Source organism: Anolis carolinensis, chromosome 5 (assembly GCF_035594765.1).
Source record: "Anolis carolinensis isolate JA03-04 chromosome 5, rAnoCar3.1.pri, whole genome shotgun sequence".
Classification (NCBI taxonomy): Eukaryota; Metazoa; Chordata; class Lepidosauria; order Squamata; family Dactyloidae; genus Anolis; species Anolis carolinensis.
Genome location: NC_085845.1, coordinates 90801258 through 90822243, shown reverse-complemented (window position 1 = coordinate 90822243; position 20986 = coordinate 90801258). Strand labels below are relative to the sequence as shown.

Sequence of the window (20986 nt, the reverse complement as noted above, 5' to 3'; positions counted from 1 at the left end):
CCCCATTCAGCAGGGGTCCTCAGACTTTTAAAGCAGAGGGCCTGTTTACGATCCATCAGACTGTTGGGCACCCAGACTAGAGTTTGAAAAAAAAAAACCAAATTCCTATGCACACTACACATATCTTATTTGTCATGCAAAAAACCATGAAAGAACAGTATAACATTTAAAATGAAGAACAACATAAACTTACCAGTATTTCAATGGGAAGTGTGGGCCTGCTTTTGGCTGATTTTTTTCGTGTCAGGAGTGACTTGAAAAACTGCAAGTCACTTCTGGTGTGAGATAATTGACCATCTGTAAGAATGTATTGATGTTTTTACTATCCTTGTGGGAGGCTTCTCTCATGTCCCCTCATGCGCTCTCCAGGTTGGATTCGAACCAGCAACCTTCAGGTCAGCAACCCAACCTTTAGGTCAGCAGTCCAGACGGCACAAGGGTTTAATCTTCTGCACCATCGGGGGCTCTTTTGGCCAATGAGATAGTCATGTTAAGTCCCTTTAAGTTGTTTCAGACTTAGAGCAACCCTAAGTCTAAATTTAAGGGCAGGGGATGGGTAATTCATTTTGGAGGGTTGCATCTGACCAGTGGGCCTTAGTTTGGGGATCTCTGCTCTATAGTGTCACTTTTTCCCCTCTAGCGAGCTTCTGCTTTTTTATGGAAGCATCATATAGCAAGGAGAGAACAGCAGGTGCACGAAAAAGTCCATGAGATTTAGATGAAGAAGACACAGAATAGAGGATAAAAAAGTGATGTGAGGATGGGACATGGTTTTGAATGCTGTGTCTAAAATGTGTATTGTAGTGTGAGAACGTTCTTTTTATTCTTTAAGGATCAAAGTAAATTTTGGGGGAACTATGAAGAAAAGAACTGGATATTTTTGGTTAAGAGAATTGGAGTACCCCATTGAATTAGGAAGGGGGGATGAAGGAGAAGTAAAGGAGATCGTGGTAAGAAGGTGGTATTGGGGAAACAGAACAGCGTTCCTGGGTGTGAATATTCTGTAGAACGAGCAAATCCCACTGTTTGATGGCCCATTTTTCTAACTTGCCTTTCTAACTTGTGGTTTTATCTATTACTGTTAAAAGTGTTTTCTCCAAACATCTGCAAAAACAGATTTTTTTTAAAAAAATAAATAAATTATGTAATGGTCCTTGAAGATAAATGTTTGGGCTGGTGTAGTGTTTAGCAACTATTTATTGATCTGTTCTGCAAAGTTTGGCAACCAGATTTATTACTATGACAAAACTGAAATAATAAGAATTTGTTGAGTTAAAAAGAAGATTACATGAAGTCTTCCTAATTAGTGTCAGTCAAGCAAAGTAATATGGTCTTTTTATATGCTTTAATAAACTATCAATGGGCAATAAAGTTGCAAGGCAGAAGATAAATGGTAACTAGTATAGCTGCTGGATTTTTTGGTGCAAATTAAGGCTGAAGTATCAACTTTCCAAACTATTTGTAATATTAGTAAATATTACCATGTTCTACATTCATTCTGTGTTATTTCAGCTGGATAAAGTTGGAGTGCTTGCGGTTGGGAGCAGAATATAAATATATAAAGAATATAAAGTATATATTCAGTATTTCTGTGTGGTGCCTAAGGCCTCTCTGTTTGTTTGAGAACTTGAGAGAGGTGCAGGTGATGTGAGGATGGGACATGGTTTTGATTGAATGCTTTTGTCTAAAATGTGAATTGTAGTGTGAGAATGTTCTTGCTTGTTATTCTTTAAGGATCAAAGTAATTTTTGTGGAACTGTCTTTAATGGCCACAAGTAATGTCTGCCTGCCAAGGTCAACCGGAATTGAGGACCATAACCAAAACATAGTTCAGTGGCAATTCCTCCCCTTCTGACAAGACTGTCAAATATGTGCCGTATTTAGGAACATATTACACGTCCAGAACCTCCAGAAGTCATTTTCAAACGCAAGCTCCTTGTACATCTTATTTTGAAATAGAAGCACCTTGAATAATGTTAGTGTGTTTTGTTTTGATTTGTTTTTTGCTACTGTATTTGATTACAGCAGTGGGGTATGTATTACAGACTTAGTGGTAGTGTGGTTCCCTAGTTCATGAAAGTTGCATATTCAAAATTTATCCATTTACAAAGATTTGTTAGCTTTTCACTTTGTTGGCTTTATGTTTTCTGACTTTCTTCATAATTCTCAATTTCTATTTGATTTTTCAAGAGGGTGCTTATAAAGGCAGTCCCCGAGTTACAAACATCTGACTTACAAATGACTCATAGTTAAGAACAAGGCTAAGACAAAAGGAAGTGAGATGAAATCTAGGAAGGGAAATTCACTCCTGAAAGAGTTATCGTGGGGAAAAGATGTCTCAGCTGAAGCTTTATCACCAATCCTTGTTTGCACAACAAAGTAAATTTTTCAAAATCCAGTTATCACAGGAACAGAAAGTGAGATGAAATCTTCTGAACAGGGGTGCAGCCAGCAAAACCAACACTATATTTATTTACTGTATTTGTATCCTACCCTATCTTACCCCGAGGGGGACTCAGAGCATCTAGAGGGGTGTTAACCCTTCTCTATGCTATCCAACCCCCCCCCCCTCTCTCTGTGTGTGTGTGTGTGTGTGCGCGTGCGTGCATGGCTGGAGGTGCACTTAAAACGTGTACCTGTTCCAACTTACAAATTTAATTTAAGAACAAACCCATATCATGTTTCCATATCATAGATTTATATTTTTATTTTAATCTGATTATTGAAAATTTAATGGTCTCCCAAGTTTTTTAAATATGCACATGTTCAAATCCATTGAACAGTAAATTTTGGGAATAGTTCTTCCAAACCATGGATGAGGAATATCTGCTCTCCCAGATGTTGCTGGGTTGCAGCAACCCTTGCCATTAACTGAGGTGGTGAGGACAGTATGATAACATCTGGAGGACTACCTATTCTGTATTACTGTAGATGAGTGTTATTGTGAAAGGGAGACATATGCTTCGGTAGTGAGTACGATGTGGCTGTCTGGATAGACATAATAAGATTGGAAGCTAAACTGTTACAGAGTTACTGCTTTCTAGAGCATAACACCTTGTGACACACAGATGGGGATGTTGTGGTTGTCATTTTTCTTTCAGCTCTGTTGCTGGCACTGTATGTGCCACTTCATAACACAAAGGAATTTAATGTCTGTTTGACAATATTTTGTGTTCATCCATTCCAAGCCAAAAGCATGGATGGCTTTGGGAACAATTTTCTGCCTTCTTCTGCCTCTATGGTGGCTATATGGATTGCCAAAAACTGGAAACAAAACAAAACTATTTGGCTGGAAGTCCACATCTATGCTTAGAAATTATTATTTTCTGTTATTTCAGTACATGCTATTTAAATGTTGTATCATCACTCATGACTGCTTTTTATAATCAATTTTATAATCAATTTTATACTTTTTAAAAACTTGGTGCTTCAGTAGAGTTGAGGGAGTGAGCGGATTGAAGCCTCAAAATCAGCCTTGGGGTGACTCTTTGCCTAGCCCAGGTCTGGGGACATTTGAAGCTTTTGGATATTGAATCCCCAATTATTTATCAGGGTGTGCCCAGCATTTAAGTCATATGAGATTGAATCACTCCAGGCAGTAGACTTTAGGCATCAACATTGCTTGCAAAGTGCAAAATGCATTTTAATTGCTTTCAAAGGGCATAAAAATTTACCCATATAGTTTATTCTCATATTTCTATTACCATGAGTCGAAGGTGACATTTAAATTTATTATAGATCAGCGCTGGGCAGCTACAGGAATTGGTGGCAGGAGGGATATTTTTAGAGAGCTGCCCCATGGCTGTGCCACATTTTAATAACTTTTGAAAAATATTAAAAGTTCCCTGAGAGGACATGAGGCAATTTTCCATATATTCCTTCTTCTATTGCTGCTTTAGGCGTAGAAGAGGTCTTTTGTCAATCTACTTGAAGTCTTTCTTTCTAAAAGAAAAGGGCTGCATTTTGTCTGTGGACCACCCTTCCCCCATTCTTTCTTGGTCCATCTTTGATATGCTTGGTGGTCAAATATGTTTGTATTTTGCTTTTATAACGTCGTGAAGTACAGTGATTATTTCAGGTAAAAGACAGAAGTACATTACAGACACCATTTAAGAAGTAATATCGAAAAGAATATAGAGAACATTAGTGTAATTTGTCTCAGAGATAGGAGGGTTAGTTATAATCCTTTGCTATCTGTGCTTTTACTTTATATACTTATAAAAAGGTAAAGGTTTTCCTCTGACATTAAGTCTAATTGTTTCTGACTCTGGGGGTTGGTGCTCATCTCCATTTCTCATCTCCAGCGTTGTCCGTAGACGCCTCCAAGGTCATGTGGCTGGCATGACTGCATGGAGTGCTGTTACCTTCCCGCCAGATCTACTCACATTTGCATGTTTTTGAACTGCTAGATGGCAGAAGCTGGGGCTAATAGCAGGAGCTCACTCTGTTTCCCGGATTCCAACCATTGACCTTTTGCTCAGCAAGTTCAGCAGATCAGTGATTTAAGCCGCTGCGCCACCGGAGACTCCACACACACACACACACACACACACACACACACACACACACACATACACATAGAGAGAGATCTAAACATTTTGGTAAAAAATCAACCTAAAAAATCTTAGTTACTTTACAATAAGTCTTACTTTACAATAAGTCTTATCAAAAAAGGAACCAACATTTCCTCTGAGTAGAGGTACAAAAGGCGAGAGCTTAGTCTGTCCTGAGAGATCCTAAATGAAACACTCGCCTCTCTGCTCTCTCCATCATATTGCCAATTCTGGCCCCTTTAAATCCCTCATCAGGAAAATGATCGCAACATTGGCTGGGCGGTGACTGCTCCCCTGAAGTAATGCTGGCATTCCTCCCTCCCTGTGAATGATCCTCAACTTGTCCATGGATCATAGCAAAATCCATAATTTTGACCCTTAAACCTGCCTCGACTTATACATGGTCCTTTTGTGTGTTTGTGTTTTCTACAGTCAAATAATAGTATCAGATATTTGTCATGATTTTTAATGTGGAATATTTTTAGAGGATTTAAATATTGCAACATCAGTTCACCTCTGACATTTGGGGCTTAATTGGATGTGAAAGGAATGTTAGAAAAAAATGGTTGAGTCCTGTGATGTTATTTTTTCTTGCTCTGTATGACTCTTCTAGGCGTATTTTGCACTCTAAAGGGGAATTAAGTGAAGATCGACATAAACAGTATGAAGAATTTGCCATGTCCTATCAGAAGTTGTTGGCAAACTCTCAGTCTCTAGCTGATCTTCTGGATGAAAATATGCCTGATCTTCCACAGGAGAAGCCAGTACCAGAAGGTATGAGTCTTCTAGGCAGTAAGACAGATATAACAATAGCTTTGTTATCACAGTGATGTTTTGCTTACTTTATAATTGTAGTAGTAGTAGTGATAATAATTTAAAAACATTTCTTTCCAGTCTCTCCTCAAGGTGGGGTCCAACATTGTTAAAATATATAGATAAAAATATAAAACCACTAAGAGTACATATATTAAAAGACATAGCCATAAGATTAAAACACAGTAAAATAATTCATACCGAAAATTCCACTTTACAGTTAATAGTGATCTACCGTTGTGTGTATTATTCTAGAACATGGGCCTGGCATTGACATTTTTACCCCTGGCAAGCCTGGTGAATATGACTTAGATGGGGGCATCTGGGAAGATGAAGATGCTCGAAATTTCTACGAGAATCTTATTGACTTGAAAGCATTTGTGCCAGCAATCTTGTTCAAGGATAATGAAAAGTGTTCACAGAACAAGGACTCAAGCAAAGAAGATACTAAAGGTACAGTTTTTGGACATTTACTGCTGAATGTTTTGATATAAAAGGGTTGGTAGGGTTTTAGCCTTCTTCTAATTTGGCAGCATGACTCTGCTTCCTAGCTTTTAATAATAAAGCTTCACTTTGGTGACATGTTTCCATACTATTTCCGATAAACTAGCACTACCACTTTGGAATCAAAGGGCAAATTAGAAATATAAGAATTATGTATGTTGTACTACTTTTGGAAGCAGAGTTAAAAGAAGCTAAGGAAAACAGAGATGTGTCTGGTACTGAAGATCTGGAGTTGGACCTGGAGAATTTAGATATCAACGATGACACCCTCGAGTTAGACTGTGGTGATGAAACAGAAGATCTCACAAAAAAGCTTCTTGATGAACAAGGTAATGATAACAAATAGGAGTACATTAGATGTACTGTGTTTCTTGTAATTGTTATTTTTAACTAACTCATTTTGCAGCAATAGGCACAACTTTTTTTCATAATACTGATGCAATATGTTCAATGCTAACATTTTGAGGGTTGCAGCAACAGTCCAGTAGTAGATTCCACTATTCTAACTCCACAACCTCTGTTGTGTAGATATTTTTAATCAAAGCTATTTCTATAATACCGGCAAGAAAGGAATAGCATTCTTAATGGTTATTATTGCTGGCTATTGCTGTTAACTGATACTTGCTCCTGTAAGCTGAGATCGCCCATTGCTTGTGGAAGTAGAAAATAGCCCCTGGGCAAAGGTTCATTAATAATGAAAAGGTAGCATATTTCGCTTCCTTACTCCTGCTGCTGTTTTGTATGTATGGTGATGTACTGCTGCTTACAATAGTTTTCAAAATATTTTTCAATTGCTGAGATTTTCTCATTGGCTTCTCAGCAGTTTGTTGATGGTTTGATATTTTCCTTCTTTGTTTAGTCTTATTGATAGGACATTTTTCTGGGAATCTTTTAACACCGATTTCAAATGTCTTGTGTGTACCTGCATGGCTTTTAAAATAACACAAGAACTATAACTCTTAATATGTTTGGCATTCCTGTAGTAGCTGATAGTTCTCAAATTCCCTTTTAATTCAGCATCAGTCTCTCTCTTTTTTGGACATAATTCTGTGTTGTAACACTGGTTTCCAAGAAGTGTGGTAACTGGAAATTTTGTATTTACATGTGGAAAACAGTACTCACAAACTCACTGGCATGCCTTCCACAAATCACATTCCTTTCGTTTTAGGTCTCTGATGTGCAATATATGAACAATATAGTCACCTGCTTCACAGGGTTGTTAAGGTGAATGAGATGAGTTGTAAAGCACTCTGCATAGTTATGGGCAAAAGAGTGTTTGTGTATGCAAGTGCGTGAGAGACACAGACACTATAAGAGGGTGTGAGAGAGAATTTTAACAATCACATTCAATTCTGCTTCATGGACTCTCTAGAATTGCAAAGTAATATAAAAATCTAATGTAAAATCTGGATATTTGGCTTGCCTGTAACCTTTATTTTAATGAGACCAGTTAATCTAAACAATTCCCTCCCCACTCTCTCTGGCATGAGATTCATATTAAAATGCACTATGGCACTGTTTGTTTCTTTTATAACTTTATAATTATGCATAAAGTATTATTAATGTACTTCATGCCCCCAGCTGTTTAAAATTTTCACTGCATAGTATTATGATGGGAAGAAATACGATCTTGGGGAGGGAATTTGTATATATAACTAAATAAAATCTCTTTTTTCATAATAAAACATGGCTTTTGCACAGTGTGGTGTTACGGGTATGTAAAATGTTTTTGTTCTATTTTTAATGTGATTAGGGAAGAAACAGGGAGCAGATAGCACCGGAGCTGAAAATAGCAACGGAAAGAAAGCTGCAAGAAGTGAGTTTTGAGGTGGTAACTAAGGAAAAGAAAGTATTTTAATCAGATAACTTATAAGGAATAGGGAGCAGATAGAAGTTCCAGGAAGAATAGCTAACATCAAACTATCTGTAATCAGAGGAGCTGTATATCACATCAGTATTCTATAAATCTTCTATAGGAACAAAACAAAGTTCTTAAAATGATCAATTTTTACAGTGAGCTTCTCCAACAAAGTGGATGATTGAGGGAAATATATCCTCATAGTGAAAAAAATACAGATATGAGCTTAAAATATTAGTCTTTTCTAGCTACAGAATGCTAGATGTGAGTTTGAATGCATTTGGTTTTGAATGCACTTTGAACTTATTATAGTGACAAAGTGAAATTGGTCTCATAGTTTTTTAGCAACTGCTGAAAAAATAAAAGTGAAAGTTAGATATAGTATTCTTCACATTACTAACAGTTACTTGTGTGATAAACGGTGAGCATTTGAATTTCCTAAGAGCGATCCTACAAAAATTTAAATAGTAAAAGGTACCAACCACACTTAAAATCTACCCATTAAGTATGATAGACTACTTTGAGTTTACCAAAGTCTCCAGAAATCCAGAATTTAAAGCTCTTATTTTGAAACCATAATATCAACGTGTGTTAGATTGCCAAAATACATAAAATTGATATACTGTGAAGAGGAACATTGGGGAGGATGTCCATGAAGAGTCCTGCATGATAGGATGCTAATAATCTCTCCTTGTTATTAATAACTTGATTAAGCACTTCTAATATGCAAAGGGCTTTACTGTTCTTGGCTTATTTCTCCTTGCAATAACCCTGTAGGGGATTGGTGATGGCCTTTATGATAGCAACTTTACACTGGTGTTTATGGGATCGTAGATGATAAATTGATTGTGATATCTAAGTCTCCAAGGTTGGAGCTTAATGGGTAATCCACAGGTCTAGTTTCCTGCTTAGATGCAAATTGTTTATATTATCACCTTGATTTTCTTCACTAGAAAAAGGCAAATCCAGGTTTTCTTTGATACCTTTAGTGATCTATCTATTTGATGTTTGCATGTATGTACCTGCTTTGTGTATTTATTCTTTGTTATTGCTAATGAAAATAACATTGGATATTGCTGTCTTTTCTGTCCTATTTTCTGTATATATTTCAAATGCATTTTTGAGCCGTTTAAAGATGGTGCTAGGGAATATCCTGTAGAGATGGATGTCTTTTGTCTATTTGTGTTTCCGCATTGACAAAGTAAGATTCACTTCCCTAAGGTGAGTGAGTTAATAAAACTTAGAAACTGATTTAAATAATTGTATGACCATTTTAAGTGTCTCTGCTTTTGGTTTCTCTGTTTGTTTTTACACTCAAGTAGAGCAAGAAGATGAAGAAACCAGTACTGGGTCTCACTTGAAGCTTATTGTAGATGCTTTCCTTCAGCAACTCCCAAATTGTGTAAATAGAGACCTAATAGACAAGGTACAGTTGGCAGTTAATAGTTCTTCTCTCTGTCTTTACGTATGAAAAAATTAGTATTGTTTGCTGATGTCAAGCCGTCATGTCTAGGCTTAGCAACTGATGAAGAACCCTGCCAATATCTCAACAGCTACTGTTATAGCCTAGAGGAGTAGTGAGAAACGTACAGGCAATATCTGACGAATTCAGTCCTTTCCCCCCATATCCTTTTCTTGTATCTTCTGTTTACAGCAGCTTTGAGTCTCCTTCAGGAGAGATAAAGCAAGGAATAATAATAATAATAATACAGTAGAGTCACAGTTATCCAACACTCACTTATCCAACGTTCTGGATTATCCAACTCATTTTTGTAGTCAATGTTTTCAATATATCGTGATATTTTGGTGCTAAATTCGTAAATACAGTAATTACTACATAGCATTACTGCGTATTGATCTACTTTTTCTGTCCAATTTGTTGTATAACATGATGTTTTGGTGCTTAATTTGTAAAATCATAACCTAATTTGATGTTTAATAGGCTTTTCCTTAATCTCTCCTTATTATCCAATATATTCACTTATCCAACTTTCTGCTGGCCCGTTTATGTTGGATAAGTGAGACTCTACTGTAATAATAATAATAATAATAATAATAATAATAATAATAATATAGATTGTGAGTCAGAGGGCAGGGATTTGTCAAATTAACAATTTTTAAGATGATTTGGGAGCTTTCCCTGCTGAAGGATGGGATATAAATACACAATATAAATATACATCAGAAGTTTCCAATATGGAGTCCAACAACGCTTCCATTGGTATCTATCAGACTTGCTGCCCTTCGTGTTTATTTCAAATTATTTTTTTTTTTTGAGAGAGAGAGAGATTGGCACCCCATGAAGCCAAATACTAGCTTACAGCACTGTCTAGTTGGAGAATGCCCATGGAGCCTTAAGATATCAATATAGTCCACCTTGTTTTGCTTTGTATGAAAAGAAATATAAAGTTGGGACTTTGATGTATAATATAGGTAGATCCACTTTTACCTTTATTCTTAAAACAGTAAGCTACATAGGTTGTTGTATGTCAACTTTGAAATAACAATCTCAGAGGAATTTGTAAGTGTCCAAAAGTTATGATAGACTAATGATTTCAGTTGGGCAAGTAACATAGCAGTGTTTGATATTCTCATATATATATATGTGTGTGTGTGTGTGTGTGTACAATAAAAACATACACAATTAATGCACGTATGATCATCAGGAGTATCTGTTTCCATTTATAGAGCTAATGTATGTATGCTGCCTAGACCTCATGTATATATAAAAACAGTTTTCCGTTTGTTCTGTATAAAACTACTGTATATTGAACAAAACGTAATATTATGTTGCCAGGACCATTAGGAGCCAGGATGAAATAAATTCAGGGGACTGATGTTACCAGAACCAGCTAGATGCCAATCCCTAGTTTAAGAGAAAAGAAATCTTAACATATAGTTGGAAAGTGCGAAAGCTTTCCATAATCATCTGAAAGCAACATTGATTCATTTATTTGATTCTTGTTAAAGTTGTATTTCCTGTAAAAGTTCAGTTTCAAAGTTTAGATTTCTTTCTATAGGCTGCAATGGATTTTTGCATGAATATGAACACAAAGGCCAACAGAAGAAAATTAGTTCGGGCTCTTTTTATTGTACCTCGGCAAAGGTAAGTCTTGGTGTCAATGTTTTATTAAAGAAAATGGCTGAAATTCACAGAGGTGCTTTAAAAATGAACAAGGGATTTATGTAGTTAACTGCATAAATATTTGAACTCTCAGTATACACATAATACAAATTTTATGGATACATAAACATTTAGTTGGCCTGGAAGCTGGATTGTACAAGCAACTGTATTGTGATAATAAAGATATCCAATACAATGTTATTTGATTTTGCCTCTCTGATACATCTCAGAAATGCATGAGTGGTGCTAGAACTGTTGTTAAATTAAGAGACAACAAAATTGAAGTAATGATCTGACTTGAAGAACTGTTTTATCCAGCTTTGTGAATGGGGTGTTTACATATTTATTTTGAGCCAAGGCTCCCTACTTCAGGGGCTTACATTGCTGAGTAGAGTTCAGATGAATAAAGCAGAGTTGGTCGGGAATATTCCTTGCTGACTCCTTTATTTACAGATGTGTGGCAGTTGTCTGAAGAGGGAGACATCCTCTTATGCCTGCAGGTTCTGCACACAACTGAGCATATTAGTCAATCAGCATTTTCAATGGCTTGAAGAGCCTTCATGTACAGAGGATGCTCTCTTCTTCAGATTGTTGCATTTCACATTCAGTGTGAACCTGAAGTGACTAAAACAACAGAGGTAATCCAATCCCCTGCTTTTCACATGTTTATCTTACAGACATTTCAGAACATCTTAATAAGGCTTACGACAGATTTATCAAGGCCCTTTTGGGCCTGTTAAAACTGTGCCTGTTTTATATAAATGGTGATGTATCAATAGTAAAATTTAAAGGTTTTAATGCTATATGATCAGATATTGTCCCACATTCTTCTTTTCTCTATTTTAAAAATATGCTTGCAAAAAAACCTGTTGAGGATTTATACCAGTATAATTTTACAAATGTATGATCTTTTGTTTGTAGGCTAGATTTGCTACCTTTTTATGCAAGATTGGTGGGCACATTGCATCCCTGTATGTCTGATGTAGCCGAGGACCTCTGTTCCATGCTGAAAGGCGACTTCAGGTTTCATGTATGTCTCTCTTGGTTTTGTATTTTATAGATTCATTTGTTCGTTAACTCTTGTCAAAATCAATCTCTCTCTCTCGTCATATGAAACATTAAAGGATTAGGTTGAGAATCATAAGAATATAATAATAATTAATAATAATAATTGTTATTATTATTTCTTACCCGCCTTATATCAAGGTGGGTTACAGCATAATTAAAATACATAAACATTGTAATATATTTCTATGAAAGTAACATATTAAAACATATTTCTATAAAATACACAGAATAGAGATTAAACACAAGACACGAGTTTAGAATTCATGCTTAAACTGGCTGAGTAGGTCTGCCAGAAGAGATAGGTCTTTTTAAAAATTCTGACAGCTGATCTAGCTTTTTACATCTGTTAAATTTATAACAATTTAGAACAATTTAGAATTTACAGATTTTTTACTCCATGGAACTGATATTTGATTAACAATGTTTATGTTGTGAATAGACTATAATTTTTGAAGCTCATAAGCAAATAATGTATTTGATGTCTATTTCCAATCCTGCTGTTTTGTGTTATCTGAAGAAAAGATTGTCATAGGCAGGTGGTTCCACACAAAGGTGTGAAGATTGATTTTGTTTGACTACAATTCCTAAGATCTCCCAGTCATTATAGCCGTGCTGACTGGAAGATTGTGGATATTGTACTCCAGAAAGGAACATTTTCAAGATCTAATTCTGCAACTGTAGACTAGAAAGAGTCAGAGATACTTGACAGCACATCACAATAAAAAATAAATAAAAGGAAAATGTTGAAGTGCTCATGATTCCTTAGTTTCCACCATATACAGGAAAGGGTACCAGTTTCAACTGAGTGATTTCTAATAGAAAAATGACTTGACTCTTTGGTGAGTACAAAGTTTTATAGCAAATCAGAAAATGTCTAACCCCTAGATCTGGAATATAAAATATGTGAATTGTATAGCAATACAGTGGTAGATTCTCATCTATCTATATATATAAAAGAGTGATGGCATCAGGGCAGCGGACAAAACAACAAAACTACAGGCCCCCCACCCTCGAAATTTGACAACACAACCCATCATTCATGGCTCTAGGTTGATACAACAAAAAGAAAAGAAAAATAAAGTCCTAATTACAGGGAGAGGAATAATAGTTTTTATCCAATTGCTGCCAGTTTGAAGGCTAAGCTCCGCCCACTTGGTCTCCTAGCAAACTACTCAGCCCAGGGGACAGGCACAGTTAGACCTCACTTAGGCCTCTTCCACAGATTATCAGATTTGAACTGGATTATATGGCAGTGTAGACTCAAGGCCCTTCCACACAGCTATATAACCCATTTAGAATCTTATATTATCTGCTTTGAACTGGATTATCTTGACTCCACACTGCCATATAATCCACTTCAGTGTGCATACTAAACATAAAGACAACCATACAACAGACATTCAATACCACCACTACCTCAACATTTTCTCACCAACACCACCAGAAAACGCCACAGCAACGCGTGGCCGAGCACAGCTAGTATATTATAAAACAATAGCACTTCAGAAGTATTAAGAATAAATGGGGATACAATAAAAATCTACTTTATCCAAACACAAATCTGCTAATGGTAGAGGAAGAAAGCCTCCCCTAAACCCAGATTTGGGGTTGGAAGGAATATCAGAAGGAGGAGGAAATATCAGCAACATTTACTATCTTAGTCTTCCATTTATATAAATATCTGCTGCATCGTGGCCTCTTGTACAAATAGATGTCCACAATTCAAGGTAGACCCAGGTAGATTGTTTGGGATTGTTTATTATTATTATTATTATTATTATTATTATTATTATTATTATTATTATTATGTTTATGTTTTTACCTTGCGTTAATTCTCCTGAAGGAGACTTAAAGCGTCTTGCAATTAAAAGTATGAGCACATAATTTAAAATATACACATATGTAAACATTAAAACAGAATTAAACATAACAGTATTAAAATTAAACATTTATTATTACATCCTGAAGATATATTTTCTTCACATCTTTAGGTGAGAAAGAAGGACCAGATCAACATTGAGACAAAAAATAAAACTGTACGATTCATTGGCGAGCTTACTAAGTTTAAAATGTTCTCCAAAAGTGACACTCTGCATTGCTTAAAGGTTTGTGTTTTATATTCTTTCTCCTCTAGTATTCAGGTCTGCATTATCTTAAAATGAATCTAGATACAGTTTTTAAAATAGTAGAGAAATTCCATATAATTAGAATTTCTTGGGTGGGCGATACCACTTTCATTTAATGGAAAAAAGGTTCATCCGTAAAAACTGGGGCATAGATTTGTAATGAGAGACTTGTGCTTTCTTGAAAAGATTTCTCAGTATTGCAAAGTGTGCTTGATAAATTAAGTCCAAAATATTTTGCTAAGATTACTGTATGATAAATGAGTGTCTTGGAGTGCAAGATGTTCAAAATGTAATATATATGTCCACAGATGCTTTTGTCTGACTTCTCACACCATCATATTGAAATGGCATGTACGCTGTTAGAAACCTGTGGTAGATTCCTCTTCAGATCGCCAGAATCCCATTTAAGAACGAGTGTTCTTTTGGTAAGAATCATGTTTTCAAGAGAGCTGTGTCAGAATCATATTTGTAAAAAAATGTGCCACAACCAATTGGTTCTAAAAGTTACTAGACAAGGAGCCAGTTTGCTGCTGCAGATTTAAGAAATTCCTCCCCATCTAACTTAACATATAATTATTTACTATAATGCAATTTGTTCCTATGTTTGAAAAGGAAAATTCAAAAATCAATTCTCTGCTAATAGCCTTCCACATGGAATGCATGCTTCACATTTCTGAAATAATTTGCTCACCCTCAGTACGTTTCTGAACTGGTTCCAGGACCTGAATGTAGAAGTCAGGCTTAAAAACACTAGTTGCAGCTTGTTGGACAGAGAGCCCATGGAGCAAAGACATACTAGATGAAAACTGCAGATGCTTTATCTTTCTTCATTGCATGTGTTATAGTTAATGGAGTCCCAGAAAGGAAACCTAAATAAATCTTAACTTGGTGAACAGACACTACACAAGCTATTGTTTTGGCTAGATGGGTGGTTCATGTGAAGCTTGGCAAAACACATGGTCTGACTAAAAATTAGAATACCTGCTCAAGATGATTCCATTTTTTAATTTGTTTCCAGGAACAGATGATGCGGAAAAAACAAGCAATGCACCTAGATGCCCGGTATGTCACAATGGTGGAAAATGCCTACTACTATTGCAATCCTCCTCCAGCTGAGAAAACAGTGAAAAAGAAACGTCCTCCTCTCCAGGAGTATATTCGGAAGCTCCTTTACAAGGATCTTTCTAAGGTCACAACTGAGAAGGTGCGTCCCCATCAATATTGTTTTCTGTGTTGTTGAAGGCTTTCATGGCCGGGATCACAGAATTGTTGTATGTTTCCCGGGCTGTACGGCCATGTTCCAGAAGTATTCTCTCCTGACATTTCGCCCACACCTATGGCATACAACAACCCAATATTGTTTTCTTTCCCAAGTCATTACATAGCCCAACCAATTTTTCTTGGTGTCTTGCTTTTTATTTGGATTATTTGGGGGTGCTGATTGAGAACATTGCATTGAATAGACCACTTCAGCTCTACTTATCATGATTATCATGATTTTCTATCGGCAACCAGATGGCAATTGGTATATAGCATATGTTCTGTGTATCAAAAACTAGAGCTGATAGGGAAAAATACACCATTTTTAGAATCAGCAGGTCAAATATACCTAGAAACAGACTTAACATTTGAGGCACCAAAATTTGAGTTGGCCATTGTTTTTGTGAATAATGATTACACAGCTATCTCAGAAGCAGACTTAAGTTATTGGGTTTTTCTTCTCTATTTACCGTATATACTCAAGCATAAGATGACCCGAATATAAGCCGAGGCACCTAATTTTACCACAAAAACTGGGAAAACTTATTGACTCGAGTATGAGACGAGGGTGGGAAATTCAAAAATGAAAATAGATATTAATAAAATTGCATTATTTGAGGCATCAGTAGGTTAAATGTTTTTGAATATATAAAACTGTAATTTAAGATAATAAGACTTTAATAAGATAAGACTGTCCAACTCTGAATACCTATATACTCAAGTATAAGCCGACCTGAATAGAAGCCGGCCAGGACCCTCACTCAAGTATAAGCCGAGGGGAGCTTTTTCAGCCCTAAAAAAGGGCTGAAAAACTAGGCTTATACTCGGGTATATACAGTAAATTGTTGTGAAATAATTGGTAAAGTAAGCTGGAGCACACTGCAGTGAATAAGAAGATAGGAGCTAGACATGTAGCTGCAAGGCCACCTGCATGTTTTTGCTTGACTCAAGGATTTTCTCTTGCAAAAGTGGTGGGTCTGGTAAAATCTCTTTGGTATATCAAGTAAAAAATTGCTTGACTTGCTTTTTCCTTCTAAGTCATCACATTATCTTTATGCTTTGCTCAAAAGTCTTTTTTCTTAGAACTCATCTACTGAAAAGGTCCATATCCATAACCCAACAAAACTATGTGTATCCTTGGGAATTGCCTGTGGGATTTCTTTGGAATACCCACTCCCACCCACTCACAGTTTACTAGAGGCAAACTGTTTTACAGTAGAGTCTCACTTATCCAACATAAACGGACCAGCAGGATGTTGGATAAGCGAAAATGTTGAATAATAATGAGGGATTAAGGAAAAGCCTATTAAACGTCAAATTACATTATGATTTTACAAACTGAGCACCAAAACATCATGTTTTACAACAAGTCTGTCACTTGTTTGGGAGTGTGGCTGCACTTGTGTTGTTGGATGTGTTGGCCTGTTGCATACTGCTGCCTAGAGAAACAGCTGTGGGTCCTGGTGGGAGGCAAACTACATTGGATAATACAGAACGTTGGATAAGCAAGACTCTACTGTATTGGTTTACATAGTAAGCTATGTAAATCTTGCCCATGACTGCATTGTGAAAATCCATTTTCTCAGTGTTTTCCTCTATGGTTGTTAGACTGTCATGGATACTAATGGTCCCTGTGCCACAATTTATGAACCTGGGATCTAAATAAATAGGTCTGATAGAACAAATTCTAGTAACTATACTTTTCTAAGAATGTTTCTTTTTATATGAGTTTATGATGAATTAGTAGTCATTTTTTGGGGGGGGGGGGGCATTTGGTTATTCCGTATCCTCTGGATGGTATTCTGGAGACATCCAGAAGAAGGGCATTTTTCCTTGTCATCACAAAAATGCCAAATGCAAGGCCTGCGGGCCTAATCTGGCTCTCTACGGCATTTTATATATCAGGTGAGGCTTTTAATACCAGGGCAAAATAGATACATTTTACACTCTTACAATTATGAACCGCCCTTTAAAGGCAACCATGAGGCTGATATGGCCCTTGGTGAAAATGAATTTGACACCTCTGATCTAAAATATGCAAGTTTGTGTGAAATGACTTAAAGAAAAGAAATTTGAAAGACATTGTGCAGCAATTCTGTTTTTCTCCCCTCAATTATTTTTATCTGGCTAGAAAAAAGGTAGAAATTATAATGAAAAATGCAGGAGGACTGCTCATTGGTGATGTCATCTGGATTGCCTATAAACTCATCTAGAAGTAACCCAAAATAGTGTTGGTTTTAGCTTTGAATATATTTTTAATTCAGTTTTAAGGATTTAAACTGTTATTTTTTAAGTAATACTATAGATGTTTAATTTTATTTTTATGTTTTAATATTTTTAGATTTTAAATTGGGTTGAAATTATTTTAATGCAAGCTGTCTTGAATGTCCTTTGTGGAGAGAAAAAAACGGCATAAATAAAAATAAAAATAAAAATATTGGAAATGCTTCTTTTCTTTGAATATATCAAAATGCTAAAAGATTGTTTTGAATAGGTCTCCAGAATACTCTCTCAGGAATAAATTTGGTTAATAGCCAGCATATGTGTGCATAAAGCATCCACTTTTGTTTTTTTTCTTTTTTTGAGTTAAGTTTCTTTAAAATCTTGTTCAGGTCCTGAGACAGATGCGCAAATTGCCCTGGCATGACCCTGAAGTGAAAGACTATGTTATATGTTGTATGATCAACATCTGGAATGTGAAATATAATAGTATTCACTGTGTAGCCAACCTTTTAGCAGGGCTGGTACTTTACCAAGAGGATGTTGGAATTCATGTAGTGGATGGTGTTCTAGAGGACATTCGGCTGGGAATGGAGGTAAAATACTTTCAAGTCTTTATAAGGTCTTTGAACTATATGTCAGTGTTAGCTTTTTAAAGTATTGTATTTTGATGATAAGCCCTGCATAAATCCTTTTGGAAAGGAACCCATCAACCTAGTTGGAGGCATCTTATGGCATACAACTAGAAAAAGAGATCATGTTTCAATATAAAGAACACAGAAAAAACGATGTGTTATGTTAGCACATTGTTTTGGCTGCATTGTGGGTTGCGAATGCTTACATAAACATCTAGTCTAGATTTCTCTATGTTGCAGCTGAAAAGTACTCATCATTGGAAGGGTTACACCATAAATTCACTACTACTTGTGCTCAAGTCTTGTGAGATGTCTACTTCATTAGCTCATGCTTGTCTGCTATAAATCATATATTGGAAGTCCCTCTCCCAGTCACCGTGTTCTTAATTTTAGTAGTTCTACTGTTATTTTTCACTCATAAAGTACTTAAAATGTTCTAAGCATTGCTTAGTGATTAAAATCAAAGCCAGATGCTGGCTACAATGGTAGTAAACTGAGACTTCTCTTATACCTAATCCATGTCTCAGTTGTAAAAAAAATGCATGTGTCAACTTCAAAATGTCATTTTGCTTGTTTGAAGGTTAATCAGCCAAAATTTAACCAGCGGAGGATCAGCAGTGCCAAGTTCCTGGGTGAGCTGTACAATTACAGAATGGTAGAGTCAGCAGTAATATTTCGAACACTGTATTCCTTTACATCATTTGGTGTGAACTCTGATGGTACTCCTAGCCCACTTGATCCTCCAGAACATCTTTTCAGAATCCGGCTGGTCTGCACTATCCTTGATACTTGTGGACAGTACTTTGATAGGGGATCGAGCAAACGGAAACTTGATTGCTTCTTGGTCTATTTTCAGGTAGGATTAAATTTATTTTTGCCTATGATCAATTTTGTTGTTCTAACTAAGATTGTACATTTCTTTGAATAGCTGAAATATTTGTAAACAATAATAACAAGAATAATTAAAATGGAGGTTCTGGCCAAAACTTTACATTTTAATCTGTTCAGTTCAGTAAAGGAGAAAATGGGTGATAAAGATACTGAGGATGAAAATATAGTCTAAATGGGGCAGGGGAGTGTGAAATAATTAGACAAAATACTAATACTTATGCTAATAATAATAATAAGATGAAGAAGAAAAAACATGGCTGTAGCTCACAATGGAACTTTGAAAAAGGAGACGGAGGGCCTGATTCTGGCAGCCCAAGAACAAGCCGTTAGAACCAATGCCATCAAAGCCAAAATTGAAAAGTTGACAGATCTGAAATGTAGACTCTGCAAGGAAGCAGATGAAACAATAGATCACATCCTCAGCTGCTGCAAGAAGATCGCACAGACAGACTACAAACAGAGACATAACACCGTTGTTCAGATTATTCATTGGAACTTGTGCCACAAATACTATCTGCCTGCAACAAAGAACTGGTGGGATCACAAGCCGGAAAAAGTTACAGAGAATGAACATGTCAAGCTACTCTGGGACTTCCGAATTCAGACAGAGTTTTGGGGCACAACACTCATGACCTCACGATCGTGTTAAAAAACAAAGTATGGATTCTTGATGTTGCAATCCCAGAAGACAGCAGGATTGAAGAGAAACAACTGGAAAAGCTGACACAATATGAGGATTTAAAGATCGAATTACAAAGACTGGCACAAGCCAGTCATGGTGGTCCCAGTGGTGATCGGCACACTGGGTGCAGTGCCTAAAGACCTTGGCCTGCACTTAAACACAGTCGTCGCTGACAAAATTACCATCTGCCAGCTGCAGAAGGCCACCTTACTGGGATCAGCACGCATTATTCGCCGATACATCACACAGTCCTAGACATTTGGGAAGTGTCCGACGTGTGATCCAATACAACAGCCAGCAGAGTGTCTGCTGTGGACTCATCTTGTTGTGTTTCAAATAATAATAATAATAATAATAATAATAATAATAATAATCTTCGTTGGTCAGCCAGTCGGGGTTCTGTTATCTGTGAGTCAGGGTACTCTTGTTTCCATAGCTGATGCATCCTTTTTTGGTAGCCACGCCTTTGAGGTTCAGATTTGTAGTAGCATTTCATAATTGTGCGGTTTTCTGGCATTGTATATTTTTGCCGCTTCTGTGACTGTTCATTTGGGTTTTGATGATTCCGTAGCCCACTTGTCGATGGATGTCCAGAATCAGCAGCATCCACCGCGGTCCTTTTTATCCTGGGCGACGACCGAGCCAGTATAGACTTCGTTTGGGTTTGATTCTCCATAATGCTAATGGGTTAGGTGCTCTCTCCCAGTGGCATATTATTATTATGGAGCTGACAGCTGGCACAACAAAACACTGCATGGAAAGTTCCTTGACAACATTGAAGGAAAAGCTGATAAGGAGAAGACCTGGCTCTGGCTCACGAATGGGACCCTGAAGAAGGCGACAGAAGGCCTGATCCTTGCAGCCCAGGAGCAAGCCATCAGAACAAATGCAATTAAGGCCAAGATTGAAAAATCAGCTGATGACCCAAAATGCAGATTGTGCAAGGAAACCGACGAAACCATTGATCATATCCTCAGCTGCTGTAAGAAAATCGCACAGACAGACTACAAACAGAGGCACAACTATGTGGCCCAAATGATTCATTGGAACTTATGCCTCAAGTACCACCTCCCAGCAGCAAAGAACTGGTGGGATCACAAACCTGCAAAAGTATTGGAAAATGAACATGCAAAGATACTGTGGGACTTCCGAATCCAGACTGACAAAGTTCTGGAACACAACACACCAGACATCACAGTTGTGGAAAAGAACAAGGTTTGGATCATTGATGTTGCCATCCCAGGTGACAGTC

The 20986-nt window shown here is 36.7% G+C and overlaps 1 protein-coding gene across 6 annotated transcripts in view; it reads left to right on the top strand.

The window, feature by feature from the left end:
- upf2 (UPF2 regulator of nonsense mediated mRNA decay) overlaps positions 1-20986 on the top strand; it is a 49451-nt gene that overhangs the window by 12059 nt on the left and 16406 nt on the right. For 2 of the 6 annotated variants that reach the window (XM_008118836.3, XM_008118832.3), the window contains exons 4-15: positions 5167-5327; positions 5622-5819; positions 6050-6199; positions 7624-7686; positions 9048-9154; positions 10749-10834; positions 11774-11882; positions 13912-14025; positions 14355-14471; positions 15065-15250; positions 17919-18122; positions 18742-19017. In XM_008118836.3, coding sequence (XP_008117043.1) covers positions 5167-5327; positions 5622-5819; positions 6050-6199; positions 7624-7686; positions 9048-9154; positions 10749-10834; positions 11774-11882; positions 13912-14025; positions 14355-14471; positions 15065-15250; positions 17919-18122; positions 18742-19017 — 1771 coding nt within the window. The remainder of the gene's footprint in view (positions 1-5166; positions 5328-5621; positions 5820-6049; positions 6200-7623; positions 7687-9047; positions 9155-10748; positions 10835-11773; positions 11883-13911; positions 14026-14354; positions 14472-15064; positions 15251-17918; positions 18123-18741; positions 19018-20986) is intronic. The other 4 variants (XM_008118838.3, XM_003226135.4, XM_008118835.3 and 1 more) reach the window with 3 other exon arrangements.